General features: G+C 37.8%; 3 protein-coding genes across 3 annotated transcripts; 1 reads left to right on the top strand and 2 right to left on the bottom strand.

The window, feature by feature from the left end:
* The first annotated feature begins 2352 nt into the window (after positions 1-2352).
* Positions 2353-5961, top strand: LOC126629742 (uncharacterized). Its single transcript, XM_050299848.1, has 5 exons — positions 2353-2784; positions 3442-3849; positions 4415-4507; positions 4861-5000; positions 5332-5961. The coding sequence occupies exons 1-5, from the start codon at positions 2404-2406 to the stop codon at positions 5780-5782; spliced, it is 1473 nt and encodes a 490-aa protein (XP_050155805.1). The 5' UTR covers positions 2353-2403; the 3' UTR covers positions 5783-5961.
* Positions 5900-11337, bottom strand: LOC126629741 (uncharacterized). Its single transcript, XM_050299847.1, has 15 exons — positions 10657-11337; positions 10514-10572; positions 9354-10244; positions 9196-9256; positions 9036-9098; positions 8677-8740; positions 8499-8592; positions 8255-8338; positions 8036-8125; positions 7895-7922; positions 7124-7654; positions 6988-7049; positions 6684-6793; positions 6506-6593; positions 5900-6260 (listed from the first exon to the last, which is right to left on the bottom strand). The coding sequence occupies exons 1-15, from the start codon at positions 11057-11059 to the stop codon at positions 6006-6008; spliced, it is 2883 nt and encodes a 960-aa protein (XP_050155804.1). The 5' UTR covers positions 11060-11337; the 3' UTR covers positions 5900-6005.
* Positions 11338-18190: 6853 nt separating this feature from the next.
* Positions 18191-21214, bottom strand: LOC126630607 (protein mago nashi homolog). Its single transcript, XM_050300752.1, has 3 exons — positions 20857-21214; positions 18971-19147; positions 18191-18430 (listed from the first exon to the last, which is right to left on the bottom strand). The coding sequence occupies exons 1-3, from the start codon at positions 21073-21075 to the stop codon at positions 18371-18373; spliced, it is 456 nt and encodes a 151-aa protein (XP_050156709.1). The 5' UTR covers positions 21076-21214; the 3' UTR covers positions 18191-18370.
* Positions 21215-21249: the final 35 nt, after the last annotated feature.

Genomic DNA, 21249 nt, shown 5'->3' with positions numbered 1-21249 from the left:
GATGGATGAAGTGGAAGAGTGCATCGGGTGTGTTGTGCAACCGTCGTATGCCACTAAAGCTTAAGGGAAAATTTTATAGGACGGCAATAAGGTTAATAATGCTTTATGGCATAGAATGTTGGGCGGTGAAGCATTAACAAGTACACCAAATGAGTGTAGCATAGATGAGAATGCTTCGTTGGATGTGTGGGCACACAAGAAAGAACAAGATTAGAAATGAGGATATTTTCCTAATCAGATAAGACTTCTTTCAAGTAAGTAGTCCTAATTCCATTTATTTAGGATATTTACCTAATTACTCCAAGATATTATTTACACAAATATCTTGGAATATTCCCACTTAAACACAACCCTAGGGCCGGCCCTTACTCCTCTTCTCTCTTATAAATACCCATTTTATCTCCAAAATTCGTGAAGCTTTAGCTACCCTAGAAAAAGCCTTTCACCATATAGAAAAAGCCAAACACTCATTCTCTCAAAGTTTATGACCTAAGCATTAGAGGTCCTTTGCCCAAACCCCCTCTCATCGTGGGCGTGTGAGGCTTTTGGTCTTTGATCAAGGTGTTGATTGTTTTGCAGGTGTAGATTCGCCAATCAAAAGAAGGCGGAAATTTGCATCCACAATTATGAGAAGAGGCTCGGGGTTAAAGGGGTAGGGAAAGACTTAGGATGACTTGGAAAGAGACTCTAAGAAAAGACTTGGACTGCTTGGATCTAACAGAAGAAATGGCATAAAACCGAGCGCAATGGTATTCTAGGATACATCTAGCTGATCCCATTGAGTGAGATAAGGCTTTGTTGTTGTTGTATTCTAAAAATTGACGTATCAATCATATCGTCTACATATATTAGCATGTAAATTGATAACACTATAACACTATGTGATAATATAGTTTATTTATACAAAAATTTCTTGTTGAATGGTGTGAACACAAGGTAGCAAAATTAATTTCTTTCATAATTGCTTTACCTGTCACACCATCTTGTAATAAACAATTCTTTGATTGAGTATCATGCAAGTTAAAATAACAAATATGACCTCTTCTTTAAAATTAATTACCTTATTTAGGGCATATAATATATGACATATAACCAAAGATCATCCATCACCATGCACAACACATTGTGGAGCCACACTATGTTAAAAAGGTGGAGTGGTCTATAAAGAACCAAATTAAAGCATGGATTTGTTTATCTATAAATTTAATTTACCACCTTGATAGCAACAAACCCATCTAATCTAATTCTAATCTCTAAATTCCACTAATTGCAATTATAAATTCTTTTTTTATGCACATGATATGACTGGATTTGGTTTCGTTAGTGAACAAGTACCTTTATCCAATCCTGGATGTGTTGAAAGAGAGAGAGACCTATGCTTTTTATGGAACTATAGACTCAGCTATATGGTTTGAAAATCCAACCCTTTGCTTACTTCTAAAAGAAAAAACTTTATAGCCTCTAGTATTACCGTGTAATGGTATTTTTTTTATGCATGTAAGTTGGAGGTTGTCTTAGAAAACTTTTAAGGTGTCATTTTGATAGTTCATTTGTCTCGTGTCTTTGTAGTGTATGCTTGAGTAGTTTGTTGATTGTGTTTTGCAGGTCATTTTTAACATTGAGTTTACAACTTTAAAAGTCCATCATCCAAACAGGATTAAAGCATTCACGGCTGATTTGATATCATAGTTTGAAAATTTACTTGTACTTTTAGCCTTTTTGTTTTGGGTTACATTTAGGATCTTGCAACTCTTAAGATTTCGTCTTTTTTTTTTTTTTTAATAATAAAAATAAAGGAATACTGCTTGGCTTCTCATGTGTAAGGTCTTTCTTTACTATCGACAAGTCATAGCCTTACGCAAAACTCATCTTTATCTCTATATATAAAGGGTGAAACATTCAAATACCAAAAATTACAATTGTGAATTATTAAGGGCTAAAGTAGTAAATCAAGACATTTTGAATTAACTAAAACAATCATTCTTGGATTAAACTACCAGTTACATCATAATGAAAAATGTATGAGTTGTTTTCAGGGAGATTATATTTACACATCCTAAATTATTTCGTCCGCACCCTTTTAACTTTTTAATATTTTTCTATTAATTGTTAGTGGTGCGTAAAATATAAAAAAAATATTAAAAATAATAAAAAGGTCTAGGAGAAGTAATTTGTGATGTGAATATAATATCTCTTTATAAAACGTTATACACGGGCCCTTAAGTTTTGGCATCTTTGATTCGGTATCCCTGTTGGGCTCAGCGCTTATGATCCGGAAGAAAACTTGATCAGGCCCAATCCAGTCCAACCCAAATTCATGCGTTTCCCTATTTTCCCCTGCTCCCTCGCTCGCTCCCACTATTTTCGCCTTCCTCTCTCTGAAACAAAACGTAAATCCCCAAAATGCCCTCACCGTCGCTCCGCCTGTCCACCACCACTCACCACCACTTAGGGTTCAACCACACACTCTCTTCCGCGGCGGCCCAAAACCTCTTCACCTCTCTTTCCTTCCCGCCCTCCACTTTCCCAAAATACCCTCGGAAGGTCGCTGCCCAGTGCCAAAAGAAACCAGTATCCAACAGCAGAGGCAGAGCCAGGGACGGGGGCTTGCTCAATGTGAAGGGAAAATCGGAAAATGTCTGGAGCGTTGACAACGAGCTCGCTGCGAAGGATAAGGGGAGAGGGGGAAGCCCGAGGAGAAGAGACAAAAGGAGCGATGGCGGGAAAAGTGTGTTGGTCTCTGGTGCTATGTTAATGGAGGTCGAGACCGTTCTTCAAACTCAGGTATTTTCAAATATTTATTGTTTATTTGTTTGCTTAATTGTATTTTATTTTTGGGGTATTGAGTTTGGTTTTTTTTTTTTTTTTTGTTTGGTTGCTGAGAAAATGTCTGGAAAATAATAGAGAAAATTGAGTGTTTAGAGTTGGAAATTGGCTACATGGTAATGAGGACAGTTGGGAATTGGGCACTTGGTAGAAAATATACCTCATGCTCTGGTAGTGGCTTCTATATTTTCCATTACAGCATTTGGTCATGAATTTTTATATGTTAGTGTTCGAATTCGGAGATAATGGAAAGAAGTAGAATTAAGAAGTAGCTAAAACATTAGTTTACTACTTCTTGTTGGTTATCAAGTAAAACGAAGGATTTTTATTCGACGATAATTGGCACTCTTGAGAGTGCTCGAGACTCATGCTGCTTCAAATTTTCTAGGAGTAACTATATTTGAAGTTCTGCCTTCACATCTTGGGAAATTTGCACAACTTATTGCCGTCACTCAGAACATTTGTGAAATTTTTCTGAATAAACAAAATGGAAATTATTTGTGCAAATTTTGTGAGAATATGGGTATTCATGTAGGTGGTTGCTATACAGAAATTTGAGGCAGCGGTTTTGGTGTCTTAAAGTTAACCTAACTCAATGGTGGTTTTTCCTGTCAGGAACCTGTAATAAGACCAGCATGGAATACATTTGCTAGTAGCGTCAGTGGGATATGGAAGGGGGTTGGAGCTGTCTTTTCACCCATCACTGCTGAAATGGAACCTATTGAAGTCGGAAGCAGGAATGAGCACCTATATGATTGCTATACTGTTTCCCGCATTGAGGATGTTCCATCTTCGTCTGGAGGGCCAACATCTCAAATCCAGACGAAGATTAATTGGGTGACTCTAAACCCTTATGGTGAAATACCACAGCATAAAGTTGGAGATGCAGCTTTACCCAAAAGTTATGCTGACAGAAGTGGGAAAAATCGTGTTTTGCCTCAATTTGGGTCTTTTAACTTTGAAAGAAGTGATGTGATGGAAGAAGATCTCATGGGCAAGGAACCTGGTCTTGTTTTCTTTGAGGTATGCTTGATCCTTGTCCTACGTCAGTGATTTTCATAATGCATGCTAAGCTAGTGCTACGGTACCAAGAACAAGCGATGACATTTTTAGTTTTCAGATTAAGACTTTTGGACTTTCTTGCTGTTTGCATTTCTATATTATCATTTCTTGCTATTGAGAGAATGCTTAAGCAGTTATAAATGTATTTTAGGTTTGAAGTGACTACTTGCTTCTTTTTTATTGGGTTATAATTCCATTTTTACAGTAGTCCCATGCACCTCAGGTTGAATTTTAGAAAATGTATGATTCATCAATTTTTGGCCTATAAGATAAACTACGTATTCAACTTTTGCAACAAATACACTATGACTAAGAACTTATTTAGTATTGAGTCTGATAAATGTGAATCTTGTTTAACATCGAGGTAGCTTTTTGAGAGTTTTCAACAGTGTATTCCTTTATTACTTGGAAACACCCTTGCCTTTAAACAATGAGTTCATGAAGGAGAAATAAGGGGTCTTTCTTTTTCTGTTTTACCAATGAACACTAATGGCAACTATTTAATGTTCTGATTGATAATGTGCAGGATGGATCTTATTCAAGGGGCCCTGTTGATATCCCGGTTGGTGAAGTTGATGATTCTCAATATTACCTTTCACCAACTTTCAAATTTGAACAGGTAAGTTTTACATGGTATGCATGGTTGATTTTCAGCGTCACGCGTAAATCTATTTTGGTAAATTCATGTTTTCATTCATTCATGCCAATGAACAGGGGGTGATTGTTTTGTTTTTGTGGACTTGCAATTTCAATGTCTGTATAAAATATAAAAAAGCCAATATTGCACATCATTAACTTGTGCATAGAGTAAAGATCTCCCGCTGATTAGTTAGTTGAATTGTGGAATTGATTAATATACCTTTTCTTTTACTAAAGTGGTTGGTATAAATGGTCTTGCAAACTAAAGCTGAGAAAAATGGAACATTTCTTGTTTAACTTAAAAACTAAGTTTCTTGCTCTTTTTTTGTCTAGTGCTTGGTTAAAGGTTGCCATAAGAGACTTCGTATTGTTCATACTATAGAATTCAGCAACGGTGGTTCAAACATACAGATAATGAGAGTAGCTGTTTATGAAGAGCAGTGGGATAGCCCTGCCAATCTTCATGACCAAAGGTATCATAAGCTGCAGTTTACTTCACATTGAAGTTTGTGACATTTGTTATAAATTGTATACATTGGTACTGTTTAATTGGAACGTGAATTCGCTTTATGTTATTAAAAGTCTGTTTGGGCAACTCTAACGGCCATAAAGCTTTTGCATATTGTGACCTTCAATTGGAATTGAAATCTTTATTCTATTGTTACTTCAGCATTTGTTGAAAGTCCATTTGTCACTTCTGTATTGTTTAGGTTTTTCTACAGTTTGAATTTCTTCTAGTAAGTAATTTGTGTCGTCAATTTTGTAACTGGAGAACTCATTTGATGCCTATTGCACCATAAACAGTGACCAGGAGTTGGATTTGAAACCCTTTTCTCAGCGCAAACGAACCCGGCCATCAGAGCTGGCTGGATCCTGGAAGGTATTTGAGGTCAGTGCCACTCCAATATTTGGTGAGGAGATCGATGAGATGTCTATGGCTCAAAACGATAGCACTCCATATGTCTATCTTTGCACAGAAACTCTAAAAAAGAGAAGCTTGCCTGGGAATCCAGTTTACTTCGGAGAAGAAGAGATGGTAGACATGCAAGATGTGACTATGCTTTGGCTACCGGGTGGTGTCACTGCCTATGTTGATGTAAATAAGGATGGCATCCTTTGCATTGGAGTCGGATGGTACTCTGATGAAGGGATCAACCTTGTTATGGAGAGGGATTATGGAGTAGATGGGAAACTCAAGGAGGTCCGATCAAAGTCAGAGGTAAAAAGACGGTGGTCTGATCCGCTACCTGCGTAAACTTTTCTTGAAACAGTTTTGATCTGTTTCTTCGTTCTCAATTGTTTTTCCCCGGTTTTATAGTAATTGGCTGTACATTATCTCCATAGTCTAGATTAAGAAAGAAACAACACTGAATGCTCGAAAATTTACATATTGATGGTATTCAAAAGGGAATTGTTATTAGCACTCCAACATAATCGTGCAGCACAACTTTCCTTTAAAATTTGATGTTTTGACATTTTTACTCATTCTGGGTGCTCATAACCTCACGCCTGAACATTCTCTGCTTCATCAGGCTCTCATGGCACGGGGCAAAGAACTCATGCTGCAGAGCTTCCTCTGCGCTGATCCTCTGCCTTGGGTTTACCGTCAGGCACTTGTCCACAAGATCGAATAGCGATCTCGGAATTTGCCTGAAAAACTGACCTCTTTTTGTCCGAGCCTTGCACCAACTTTGCAGCTTCATTGACGGCAAGGATTTGATATCCAGCAACTCCTGGGAAAATCGGAAACAACTTGATTTCCAATGTAGCAGAAACTTAAACAATGGGAAGGCAACCATACAACAAGGAAACGCAGTGTTGAACATGTATACGAAATCAACGAAAAACTTCGTTGTAAATCGTTATTGATTTCGAATCTTTCGGAGGTGTTTGTTGTATCGGTTCTCAGTGTTTAGTGTATTTCTGTTCCGAAAACAAGAAGCAAAAAAAAAAAAAAAAATCGAATCAAAAGAGATACCACTGGAAATGAGGATTCCCGGTCGTGCAGCTTGGCCACTTCCCATAGATCTTCACTGCCCCGTAACGTTGCAATGTCTTTTATACTCCTGCCATGGTTGGGATATCGTCAGTGAGTAAGGACATGAGCATAAAAGGAAACGTAACGACCTATTTTTGTAATAAGCCTAAGGATTTACTGTTCCGGTTCTCCGGTAAAAGGAGTTCTTCCCATGATCAGGTAAAGGAGGGTGACTCCGGCTGACCAGACGTCAACCTTCGGGCCTTGATGCAAAGATCTCAACAACACCTGAAAAATGGAGAAGTCAAATATTAGACTCGCAAAGACAGGACACAAGGAGATATTCTGTGTGCAAGACATCCTCAAAAACAGGACGCACTGTGAAAACCTCACTTTGACTCAATTTCGTTCAACTTTGATCCCATTTATTAACAGCGTTAGCAGAAAAGCATCTAAAAATAAGGGCAAAGGGGAAACCTCACCTCTGGAGCACGGAATCCCTTGGTTCCGACGCATGAACCTTCTTTCTTTTGTCTCCCATTACCTAAAGACAACTGAAGCGGTTAGCAGCCACATTACTAGTATCCTTATTTGAAAAAATTCCATCCATTTACACACCTTTGCTTTTCAATAACTTGGCAGCGGATACAGAGCCACCAGTAAAATGCAGAGACATTGGACTTGTATAGATGATTTTATTGTCAATCTTGCCTGGAGGGGCGGCAATCCTTTTCCTTTGGGAAGCAGGAGTGTTTTTTGCATCATGGTTTGGACCGAGAACCGCATCCTGCACCAGGCTGATCAACTCTTTTCTACCTAAGCACGGCAGAGGTTCCCTTGCCCTTTCTGTAGATGGGGTTCTGGTGCTTATCACATCCTTCGCAGAGGTCATACCTGAGCCCTCGGCACCTTGGATTTTATATCTATTACCACCGCCCATATCAGGATAGATTTTCAAGGGACCATCATTATCCCGCTTCCTTACATCCTTACGAGGCTCATGAGTTCGCTTAGAATCTGTTGTTTGCCCTAATTTGGTATCTGTAAGATCACCTGTTACAAACTTTTTTTCTCCGTTCAGTAGAGCAGATTTAGATTGAGGGAGAGGGACATGACTAAAGGACACGTGAGGACTTGATTTTGATTTACCTGAGAGACGTAGAGATCCATCAGTTGATCAGATGAATGTGAGATGAATTTCATAACATAATGCATGTACTACACCAAAAAAAGGCACGATAAAGACAACAGAATGCAGATGATGAGTGATTTGGGAAGGAAGCACGTCGAGACATCTGCTTTAGTGTTTGCACTTCCCAGAGTAATGGCTATTGCAATAAGATATGACGCAGGCAACACCTTGTAAAATAGCTTAAAAGACCAACTTACTTCCAATTGTGTACTTTTGCGGTAAATGCTGTGAAACAAGAAAATAGAGACTGCAAACAATCAGATTTGTTCACTGAAAATGAAAGCATAAAGAAATAAAGTTGCACGAGCAGGGCAGCACTAGCAATACAAGATCCTAACCTTAGCAAGGTTGAAATCAATGAGGTAACCTTTGTTTAGCCTACGAGAGAAGAGGAAATTTCCAGGCTTAACATCTCTGTGCACCACATCCTGTAACCGTAAAATGAAGTTTAGAAATCCTTGAGGTTATTTGGTATCCTTCATTCATCATTTTTTAAAACGAAAAATTGGATCCATGAAGAATATTAAACAGATGTGCGATAATCGTAGTAATCTTACCTGCTGATGTAAGCAATTAAGGGCTCTAAACATGCAATAGCCATACCACTGGAGCTGGTATAGATCTATTTCTTTCTTCAACACCTACCAGTTAAGATGAAACTAGAATAAGGCTTTGAAAAAGATAGTTCTTCCAAACACTTCACTTTTGCTAAAAGAGGTTTTAATTTGATCACAACTTATCAATCTGGGGTTGCAACGTAAACCTGATACAAAAATCTGAACTGAAGCATTTCATGAGTACCTCAGGTCTGTCATGCTCAACATGTTCCAAAATAAAGCACTCACTATCACCACTTCTGAAGGAACCTTCATATTTTATAATGAAGTTCCTACCCCTGCATCATTTGGTTTCAATAGAAAATTTTAGTTTACAATTTTGCATATGGTATTTCTTTTTGAAATGAAATCTTATTACTTACCCAAAACGCTCAAGCATTTTTCGCTCAGTATCAAAATGGTGTTTATGAGCTTTGACATGGGGATCTGAGGAGTAAGCAAAAAATATAGCATCAATAATGGCAACTTTATTCTCATGTATTTAGTGACTTCAGTGCTTATTGTCAAAACAAAAATGAAATTCACAAGCTTTCAAACAGTCATGCAAGTAATTTTGGTTTTCTTGTAAGCTACAATGCTCACAAGACTTCTCTCATAATTTCTAATTGTTTTCCATCTTACAAGCTGTAAATTTCTCATCATTCAGCATCATAGAAAACATCTGTTTAAGAAACTCTAACAGTCAAGAACAGAATGCAAGTGGGAGATGTGTTTCGCTTACATTTAATAGCAAATATTTTTCCATCATTCTTTCGCTTAGCCCGGTAAACAGTGCCATAACCACCTGGATGATTGAGCGTGATAAATGGCAGAAAAACAACAAAAATTGTCTGAACGTTTAATTCATCTATAAACAGGACATACAACTAAATTCTGCATACCTGAACCTTCTTCTTCCTCTATGATAAAATTGTCTAACTGAGGTAGTTGTATTTTCTCCAGCTGGTCCAACAAAAAACCCAATACACATCATGTAGATCCTTCCATTTAACTACCCATCCCAAAAAAGCACAAGGAGCAGTTCAATAATACTACTTACCTGTGGAGATAAAGAGGTAGTATCCACCATGTTTTCTTTTGCATGTATGTTCTTTTTCTTGCTACTCTTCAAGTTAGGTTCTATAGAGCGAGATTTCTGATAAGTTTTACACTGGTTCTCCTGTTTGGGAATGTTAACAAGTTCATTATATTCTAATGACTCCATGAGAACTTGTTCTTGGCAAGGAAAATTCTTGAACAAGCCCTTCAATTTGCCCGACGATTTTCCCAACTGCTTCTTAGGGGAAGGGCATTCAGCTAATATGGGGTCGGGCATAGACTCTGCCTTTTTCATACTCTGGTCTTTGTCCAAGGTTATGTTCACAGCATTTCTAGAGTCCAAGCAACTTGCTAGTGCTTCCCCAAGCTTCACTGATAGAACAAAATTTTCAGCTTCTGCTTCTGCCCCAAATTCAAGAAAACCTTCCTCTACATTATTTTCCGCCGGAGTTTGTGCATCTTCTATTAATTGATCCGTTGAAGCTTTGCACGAATGAGTATCATGAATGCCAGCATCAATATTGCTTTGCTTGTCATCCTCTAAGCAAAATGTGGGAGTATAATCAGTTTCATTTTCTAATTTTCTGTTGCCAGCCACAGCTTCCTGGCATGGTTTCCGATCATAACTACTACTTTGTGGAGGCAATTTCACATCTAGGAAGCATGCTGTACCTCTATCAACTTCAACTGGCTTCAGGCTGCAAGAATCTGTCCCAATTGTGAGAAGACTATGGTGTACGTCGGGTGGGCTTTCTTCATGCATTAAAGTGCTCGACTGAACACCAGCATTGCCCTCCCGATGTTCCAAATGTGTCATGCAAAAACTTGAAGACTCGGGAGGATTAAAATCAAGAGGTAAGGGAACCAAAGCTCTCTCGTTATTTGAATTACCCTGCTCGAAATTTCATGACAGTTAAAGTAACAAAAGTCAACAAACACAGATACAAGTCCAAGTTGAAATTACAACAGGCATAATAAAATGGTAACATATGATATAACAACTTCTAGTGTACGTCGGTTTGGTCTGTTGACTAAGACATCGCGTCTGCCCCTTGCACCCAAATTCAAACTTCCCTCCCCCGTGAAATACAGTAGTTTAGAATATCGTCTCGACAAAAAGATTAACGATTTCGAGGAATTTAAAAGTAGACATGAGAATACCTCAAGAAAATCGCAGTTAGAAGCATTTGGCAAACATCCCAACTTTCCATCTGCTTCACCTGATATATCATTTCAATTTTCAATTAATAAGTTGCAATAAAAGCAACGAAAATTCAAAATTTGAAACACACAAAATTTCATACCATTCTCTGTTGGTAAATGCAATCTCCTTTTCGCCGCCGTCGGCACCCTCGCATTGTTCGAAACCTGCCTTTTCCGTTTCCTAGAGTATGCCTTCACATTACCATTCCGCATTGTATCGGGCACGAACTCCCCTGAAGCCGAAACCGCCGCGGCTGACACTAGTCCCTTATCCGCCACATAAATTGGAGAGTTAGGGATCGAGCACAGCCTCGGAACACTGTCTGCAGTCGCATCGGATGATCGGCATCGCGAAGCAAGTTCTTCCGGACTAGCGGGGTGGCCAATGGTCGACAGAACGGAGCAATTGTGCCCTGTCTTTTCTCTCTCCACCGCGCTTCTTGTAAACCGTCGCGGTGGTTGTTGTTGCCGCTGCTCTGAGCTCGTGAGGTGGTGCTCTGGCATGGCGGGCTTTGATTAAACGATTTCCGGTTTGAATTGGAGAGCTGAGAGCTAACATTTCAAGTTTGTGGTGGACTCTGGCGTTTGGAGCAGCTCAAGCGGAGCTGATTTTCTGTCTCATTTTCTCCGCAACCAAACAGGATTAGAAATTTTGTAATGACAAAATTAAAAATAAAATAAAAAAAGAAATGTAAATTTTATTTTAATTTTTGGGTTAAAAAAGAGAAGAGAATTTTAATGGAAGTGATGAAGAGAAGCGGGAAATTGGAATTATTTTAGGCTTTCGCGCTCTTTTGACTTGGCCTCGGGAGGAAACCGCCACAAAGTTGGAATGAAATTGCACTAATGTACCCCTCCCGCCTCGGCTAAGGTCATTTCCAACAAAATGGTCTAGAGGGTCGAAAATAGTTTAAAAATCGTCTTCAATTGAGAGTTAGGTCAAAAGGTTCGTGGAATCTGAGAGGGCCCCACGGAATTTGAAAAGGCCAAAGGGCTGGAAGGCTGGCTGCATGCACCCAACCAACTAGCTGGGGACTGGCCAGAAAAAACATTAATCATGTCGGTTATAACTGATAGGAATGCTTAAAAAGAAATTTGAATCTAACGGCTAACTGATGTCAACTAGTCGTTGCTAGCTGGTGCTAGTTACCTTTGGATTCAAATTTTTTTTTTAGGTTTTTTGGGCCTTTTTTTTTTAATTCTCAAAAATTCTATTTTTTTCCCTATATATACCTAAATATTCATTCACCATTTCTCACAAAAGTTTCACCATTTCAATTCTCATATTTTCTTTCCTCTTTCAAAAATCTATCCTTCAATTTTTTCAATAATTTTCAAATGGCATCGTATGCAATGAAAAGTAGGGCTTGGACCTGAAAAAAAAAGATGAAGCTCTTTGCAAGGCTTATAGATGGGTGTCGGAAGATAGTGTAGGGGGAATTGTCAAACAAATGACGGTGTTTGGACTCGTGTGTCCAAAAAATACTTAGAGTTCTATTAAGGCACAACTCCAGTGAATATTTGAAACCACGAGAATTTTTCTTCAAGATGGAAGAAACATCTTCAACCAAGTTTGAACAAATGGCATCAAGCATTGTTAGCAGCTGCAAGTAGACATGAAAACGGCGTTAATTACTACGACAAAGTAAGTGTTTTCATAATTTATTTTAAATATTTAATTATATTACATTTAATTTCATAAATTAATTTCCTTTAATTTTTTTCTAGGTACGCCAAGCAGAGGAATTGTATATGGAGAGCAGTTTGAAACCTTTTCAATTTCACAATTGTTGGGAAATTTGTAAAAGGTGGGTGTTATTTGAAGATCCACCACATAGAGCTCATACGCTGCTGTTCGGAATTGCATCCTCAGCTGCAGATATGGATGAAGATGGATCTCCAACCATTCAACAAATAAGGGTAGAAAATTCGTCTTCGGGTGAAGGTTTCATACCTAGGGCTATAGGACGAAACAAGGCACGAAGGTTGAAGGAAAATGGCAAGGCAAATGATGATTACGCCGCTCAACATGAAATGGCGGCCTCATTGCAATTAACAGCAGAGCAAAATGCCCTTGAGGCAAAAGAAAGGAAAAGTAGGCATGAAGAACGGGTCACACAAATACAAGAAGAGATGGATGATAAGAATATGGAAATGAACACTTCGAATTACACTCCAATGAGTAATGCCTATTTTGATAGGAAAAAAAAACAAAAATTATGACCTGGCGGCAGTTGTTTACCTCTGACTGTACTCCTACAATGGCGGATGATGTTGATTATGGATATTAAATTTAAGTTGTTATAGTTTTTAAATTCAAGTTAATGTTGTTTTTAAATTTAATTTGTAGTTTTTAAATTTAATTTGTAGTTTTTAAATTTAATTCGTTGTTTTTAAATTTAAGTTGTAATTTTTAAATATAAGTTGTAGTTTTTAAATTTAAGTTGTTGTTGGATTTGAATTTAAGTTGTTGTAGTTTTTAAATTTAAATAATAAATTATGTTTGGCCCTTGGCCCTCGGTTGAAGACGGTTTTTTGTGACAGGGCTAAAACAAGCCCTATGACCCTCAGTTGGAAACGGAGGCAAATATGGTCATGTACTGTTCATTAAAATATTAATATCTTGGAGGGCCAGATGGCTAAAACGAGCCATCTGGCCAGCCCTCGGTTGGAGATGGCCTAAGGTGGGCATCAACCCAATCGAACCGATTATACTGCACTGAAAAGTGTGGAAGTTCGGCTAAGACACACAATGAGCTACCTAATTTAGTATCGAATTATCATTTTACGAGATTCGAACCTAAGATCTTTCACTTACAAGTAAAGAGGAATATCACCATACCGTATTACTGAGTGACGGTTTAGTTTAGTTTTGGCTAAAGAAAAGTCAACAAACAAAATTAAATCGTAATGAATTAGTTTGGTTATAGTTTTTTAGCATTTGTAAACTAACCTAACTCGAATCGGACCAGTTGCTTTGGTATTGATATTTATATGATTTTATTTTGGAAATTTTTATTTGAACTCATATAATATAACCTCTCTTTACACTTATCTTACTCTTTACACCCATATTATTTTTAATTAAATTATTAATATCTCTTTAAACCCAAATTCATTACTTAAACTGTCCTCACAAACCCAATTCAGTTTATCTTTTACACCCATTTAAAAAAATAAAAATCCAAAATCAAAGCATTCTCTCCTCTAACGTTATCTCCTTCCAACAATTTCTTTTAATGGAGTCTCCATTACCCTCTACATTGTTGCTCTCGATAAATCCTATGTTGCTTTGTGTAACCATGTCAAACAAGTCATCCTCTTTAAACTACCCTCTTTCATTTATTTATTTTGGCTTATCCAGCACACTCGCTGGTGTGTATATATCAGCATATGTTTGCACCTAGGTCACAGTTCGAAGGAAGATAGAAGAAAAGTTAGTTGAGAGCAACTCCATTTGGTGAGAAATTTTTTTGTTCATTTGTACCGGGTGCTGTCAATTTTTTTGTAAGAGACAGAAGCATGAACATAAACATAAAAACTCTATTGCTGATGAATTTTTTAATAACATGATTTGTATTGAGTGTCATTTTTTGTTAGGTTATATTATTGGGTGTGGGTTTAAAAATAAATTTTATTTTACTGTTAATTTTATCTAGTACTTGATGGTGATTATGCAATAGGGTAATACATACATTTCACATTTAAAGTTTAAATTGGATGTAGAGAAAAGTTATATGAGTTTAAATGAAATTTTCCTTTTATTTTATTCATGTAGTTTCCTTTATGGTTACCAACTAGGTTAAGATGTTGAATTTGAAGGTTTAGCGAACATTGAAGTTATTAATCTATGAGTTGTGACTATATCAATTATTAAGTTTGATGACATGTTGGATTTTAGGATGATATGATGTACTAGAAAATGAAATCATGTAGCAAATTATGGATGGGCACAAAAAAATGTAGCAAATTATGGAAATTTGTTAGGAATTAGCTTGTTCCTCAATGGATGAGAAGGAGTGACACACCCCGATCCTAGAATCAAGGCGTGCTGGCCGTCACGTGAGCGTGACGTAACCAAAAGTGCAATGCGGAAGCAAAAGATAAAGGAAATACGAATAAATAAAAACCAACTACTAGCAATAATATCCAACTAACATGCTAGAGTGGGTTTAAGTGTGAAACACATATATTCAGAGCGTAAGTACTAGGTGCAGTCAAGTAGGACTATAACTAAAATTACAACACCCGCAGGTGAGTCCTACATTTAAGGAGTCTATCAGAACGCCGTGGGAATCCTCGTGGGCCACCAACGTTGCTAACTAGAACCTGGAGGAGTGCAAAACAAAATTGAGTGGGTTAGTAAAACAAAACTTTTCGAAAACATTTCATTTAATAACATTTCTAACCCCTCGCTGTAAAACTTGTATACTTTCCCAGAAAATAACATAACATGCATATAAACCTTCATATATCTCAAATCACAAATCTTTATCAAAAACCAGAAAGTATGCCATGGTATAAGTGTCAATAACAAATTAAGGATGCATCAATATAACAGGTGAAATAATGAATCAACTGGAGACCTTGCAACTAGTCTTGTACGGTTAATTCTATAGCTCAATATCCAACCAACCGGAGTCACCATAGTGACTTGTACGGCGTTACTTTGCACATAAATCGAAACTACCTGAAGTAGTCCGTACGATAAGAAAGGTGTAAGAATACGCTCTAGTGCTTCTCTCATCAACAACTGTATAATAATCTAAAATCACCTACAAGTCGGAACCACCTCTAATGGTCTGTACGACATGTCGGAACCCTCTAATGGTCTGTACGACATGCACCTACTTGGATCCAAGGTGAGCGTGTGGTGCGGGTGAATAATATAAGCATTAACACCAGGGGTGCAGGTTATGAGCTCTCAACACAATTCGCATCATCAATAATTCACCTGAATAACATAAAATTCACCTGATACTCACCTGTGCGTCCACAACACCATTTCATATATATATATGCATCCATGACGAACTCAGATATTTCATAATATGCATGCATGGCATTTTAAAACATACTTTCATTTAAATTCAATTTTGGGGAAAAATCAATAGTATATAGGTAAATACAGAAAATAACTACCCACTCACTGGTAAGTCGAAGGGCCGTAACCCCCGTGACGCCCTTGAATACGCTCGTCCTCGGGATAGGTATCACCTATATACGAAACAACTATAAAAACGTTATTTTAAAGCATACAATCAACAATACGTAATAACTTCTCATACGATGCTCAAATTGTGTATATGAATATACTACAGTGACCTACTCGACGTCACAGACGTCGAGGTATTTTTAGAAAAAAATTTCAATGCTGCACGCGCCTCCACGCACCGGGAGGGGCACGGACCCACGCGCCCCCACGCGCGTCATCTTCTTCCTCTAGTCGCCGGACTGGTTTTGCCGGCGCCGGAAAACTGGGGATTTTTCAATCTCCTTGTTCTCCGTCAATTCTCAACCATTTCTTACGCATTTTATATCAAAATGAAGCCCTAAGCATGTAGAATCACGCTATACTACTTTAAGGCTAAAAAACATACGAAATCTCACCAAAGAAAATCCAAGAAAATCGGCCAACTTCGAACCCTACGATCCCGACGTCCAAAACCTTCAAACTAAGTACTCTCCCAGTAAGCTTAGAATTCCCTGAAAATCAACATTTCACGTGTGCATGAACAGTGACATCAAACTGGGGTTCGGATTTCACGTGATTTTGAGGGTTTCCAGTTCTAAAAATGGTACCATTCAACTCAGGAGGTTGCAAGGATGAAGAAACTCACCTTTTTGACGTCGATCCGTGAAGATTTGAGGGTTTGGTGCCTTGTCTGTACAGTTTCGAGAGGAAGAGAGAGAGAGAAACTGAGAGGGAAGAAAGAGAGAGCACGGGGAGGTGCTTGTCCCGTGTGTGTGTGGTCCACCCAACACAAACTCACAATTTCTTAAATCCCTAACCACACAAAAATGCATACCATTTTAATCTACTTAATTAAATTTTCCAAGAACTTAGGAGAGTATACATTTATACGAATAACATGTCACACGTACCTTAATAGCCTTTAAGGGCAATTCCGTCATTTCACATCCACAATAAATAAATTTCGGGACAGGCTGTGACAAGGAGTTTCTCCTCAATTTATTATGTGGCCGATTACGGAACTTCATGCTTATGATAAAAAAAAAAAAACTTTATAAAATGAATACAATATGAGATCGTTTAGTCTTCATATTGTATAAAAACGTTTGGACGGATTAGATAAAAGTAGTAAGAACCACATCTATCTATTTTGTTATAATTGATTGACTAAACAACCTTTATTTTTAGGGAACTTTAACGAAAAGCACCCGGTACTGTTCACTTTAACGAAAAACCACATTTTCACACTAAAAAGTCAATCCTGGTACTATTCACTTTACCTTTTATTTTGTCCTTATCATTAAACCTCAAAGTTTTCAAGTTAGTTTTCCTTTATTTTTATTGAATCTTTGTAGAGATGTTCTTTACAGAGATTTATAATATGGTTGAGATGTTCATTACATAGAAATTTATTGTAGAACCTCTAATTATAAACATGAAATTTATTGTAGAACCTCCATTTATAAACATGAAATTCTATGAATCAGCCACAAGTAAACATAAAATATACTATAGATTGGTAGCCGATATCTGTCAATCACTATCATGATAAAGCTTATGTAAAAATAATGATTGGAAGATGTCATGAAACCTAATTTTCGCACAAACATATTTTTCCACACTATCTTAAAGTGGATCTTTCATCTTCTAACTGAATGAGTGTCGCAAAACGTGGATGTAGCCGCATTGGTTAGATTAGACCTGATATCCCCTATGTACTCAAATTCGATTAATTTCAGTAGAATATCGCTTATATAAAAGAAAAGGTGAATGAGTGTCTAACCTTAAAGATAACTAGCCTCTACAAAAGATAAAATGAACGACACCACCCTGGATACAAGGGGGTGGGCTTGGGCATGGTGCCCTAGTCGGATTGGCTTTTACTCAAGTCTATGTAGAAGAAATATATAGTTTACTCACAATTGGCGCTAATTATGTTTCTAAAAGTGTGCTCCGTTCCAAGATGGATAGTTACCAATAGATCAAGCTCATATCATTCTAGAATGACCTCTCCAGGATGCGTATAAAAATGCCCTTCAAATTACTTGTTTGATTCAAAGCTAGCCCAAGTCCGGGTAGTCGTACTTGCTTGTCTCTCCAGGGAATAATGCTAGAGAGAAATAATCCAATCATCAGTATCCACATCATTTAATTTACGAGATTTGATTTAGAAATTTAGTCTCTCTAGGCTCTGACCTTTTGGGGAGTGAGTAAGAATATTGAAAGAGAGAATTGCAATGCACTTGAAGCAATACAGTGAGTTGCGAAACGACAATGATCATGTTAATATCATAAATTCCACCTAAATCAGTTGGCATACTTTCTGCTTTCTTTGGCAGTTGCACGTAAGAAAGCGCACACGGTACAATGAACCGCTGCCGCCTGCAGCCCCGAAACACACAGAGTAGGAGGTGCAGAGTCGACACCAAGAAACTGGAGACTTCGCAACAGATTGTAGAATTCCATTTGGCCTATATTCCGAAATCCACTTGTAACCATCCAAATAACAGAAGTTACAAAATGATTGTCAAATGATTAGGCCTTCATATTAAAAATGTAAACTGTATCGAAAGGCATACAAAACCCAGGAGTGCAACTTGTCAAGCAAACACTGATACATCTTATATCGGCTTGATCTTGAAGTGAAGGGAGATGAGAGAGAACACAAAGCACTTCAGATCCTGCGATCAAATAAAAACGTCATTAAGAAACAGTCATGGGCAGAAAACTCATGCTGAGTCACTCATGAAAGAACTCGTATACGAGGCTAAAAATGGACACAATATACAACATGTGAGGAAACTAAGGTGTTTCATTGCATAAATAGAAAAACCAGCATAGACCCACCACCCATGCAAAATTGGGCAGAGATACCATCTTATCATTCTTCCATAAGATAAGCCATTCAACACCAAACGGTTTGAACATCCGCGGAAAAAGCACTGCCCTGTTAAGCACCTGATTCTCAAAAACTCACATATGCACATAATAGCATGTTCTCTCCATCTACGACATAACATACAAGAATGCATTGAATACTAGAAGTGTATTCCACAGAACAAGCTCAAGCTCATACCATGCAGCAATTATACACGGTGAAATCTCGCTTATGGGAGGACATAATTACAGCAGTGACATGTATGAGCTATCAGCATTATGCAATGAGAATCCAGGAAAGGAAAGCATCTCCTAATACTAAATGAAAGTGCAAATTAACTAACCTGAACGAGATAATAAAAGATACGAAGACCTTCAGGATCCTTACTGCTCTGGACATCAACAAGCGATCCGATCTTTGAAGTAGTGAAGGAGATATGCTCATTCCCCATTACAATTTCAAGCTCCTGCCGCCCAACACGGTCAGGTTCTGGCCAGTTCACGTCATCTTCCTTCATGATCTGAATTGAAGCAAACATGCAACCAATTAAGGAAATCAGGACAACAGAATTCCAATACTCAAATTCCGGGAAGAATACAGTTCCCAAGATCAATCAGTTTGACAAGTACTTTCACTGTTCAGTTAAGATAAAACGAATGTTTGTTTTCCATCCTTTAATAAAACATAGCTAATTCCACCCAATATCAACGTTTCCTTTAACCTTATTAGATGGCAATCTGAAACAAGTGTTATTAATTAATGGAAAAATAGAACTTCATGTTTTAGAGGTGATTTCCTTGCTCTTGATTCCCCAATTTCAATGTTGTGAACTTAATGTTAACTGAAATATTAGAAGAAAATTCAGATTGCTATCAATACCTGAGAATCCAAAAATACACTCCAATAATGTTACTATTAAATACTAGTCATCAATGACTTTAGGAAACCAAAAGCTCGCAGTTTCTAACTTAATACACTTATTTTATCTAATATTTGCCTACACTGGACAGGCACAATTTCCTTGTCATTTCCCCAATCTCGAATTTTCCATGCTCTCAGCCTCCAAGCAGGAAACCCAAAAACTTTAACCAAAGGGTGGTAGTATATTGCTGAAACCATACATTAAATCACCTCTAAAACCAGCCACATTAAATCACATCTAAAACCAACCACATTAAATCACAATTGCTTAGATCCTACGAGAACCAAACACATATATACTTTACTTTTTCTCAATCCCCTGACTCCTCGAGGATGAGATAGAAAAGCCTAAACCATCAATCAGATGACCATAAACCTATGTTTTGGATGAGGGGCTTTCAAAGTACCAAGGAACTTTACACTTAATTGGTATAAATGCACCAGAAGGATATCAGCAATGAGCTACTCAAACACTACAAATACATTAAACAAAGTACTTTCAAAATAGAACCTTGAAAGGTGTCATTTGAAAGTTTTGCCAAATGTATTGGACCAAGTCATTTTGTAGGGCACACCTAACAAATTTAGCCTAAGTTACAGGAAGTTTAAATTTCCTAATCCAAATATAGGGTAATAGTCATAAGCTGAAATGCATTCACGTTCCTAACACAAGACATGAAACCTCTTTTAAACTCAATACCACCTTATTTTCTTCGACCTCAACTTTCACAGAACCCAAACGAAAATCCAAGGCTAAAGCGGAAACAAATAATCAACATAACGTAAATAATTAAATTAATAGACAGTTAGACACTAACAAGTGACAATCCAAACAATCCAGCCCCCGTAAAATATCGATCATGCACGAAAGATCCACCTTGTTTCCCTTCCCCCAATCTGAGAAACCAAACAGAGAATATCCCATTTACGCTAAATTCCACTTAACCCATCAAATTTCCCATAACAAACACAAACCCACATAACAAAACACCCTTAAATAAATAAAAATAGCAGAAATCCCTCAAAATTTCCTAAAACAAACCCTAAACTGCATAATATAATTCCAATACAGCACCCAATAACTCATATAAAACACCAAAATATCGTACTTCTTTATGCAATGTAGGCAATTGTAGCATTACACCGACCCCAACAAAACTTCCCCAACAACAGACGAACCGTAAAACCCTAATCACCAGATCAAAAAAAAAAAAAAAAAAAAGAACCCTTAAACCCTGAAACCCAAAACAAAACAAATAGAGAGATTACAAGTGACAGAAACAAAAGGGTTTACAATTGAAGACGAACCTCACTCTCCGAGATGATACGACGGCACTCCCTGACGACGGCGGGAGTGACGTAGACCTCCTTGCGGATGATGGTGTCGTTCTTGTAGTTGGAATTGTTGGCGTAGCGGAGCTTGCCGTCGGGTCGAAACTCGAACTCCAGGAACTCGTGGCCGAACTTGCCCTTGTGGCCGACGTAGTACCTAAGGTAGAACTCACTGTTCTCTTCCTCTCCGGCCATCTCCGTCTCTCTCGCTTGCTTTTTGTCCTTTGAAATCAGATGGAGTGGAAGGAAGGAGGAGGGGGTTTAGATTTGAGGACTTCAGGCGAAGGTAAAAGGGGTTGAATTTTGTGGGTCGCGCGACTCTCGTGCTGGGCTTAATTGTAAATTAATATTTTAGAGGGCCGGATCTGT

Source organism: Malus sylvestris, chromosome 7 (assembly GCF_916048215.2).
Source record: "Malus sylvestris chromosome 7, drMalSylv7.2, whole genome shotgun sequence".
NCBI classification, from domain to species: domain Eukaryota; kingdom Viridiplantae; phylum Streptophyta; class Magnoliopsida; order Rosales; family Rosaceae; genus Malus; species Malus sylvestris.
The sequence above is the reverse complement of the archived record's forward strand: the minus strand, read 5'-3'. Positions and strand labels throughout refer to the sequence as shown.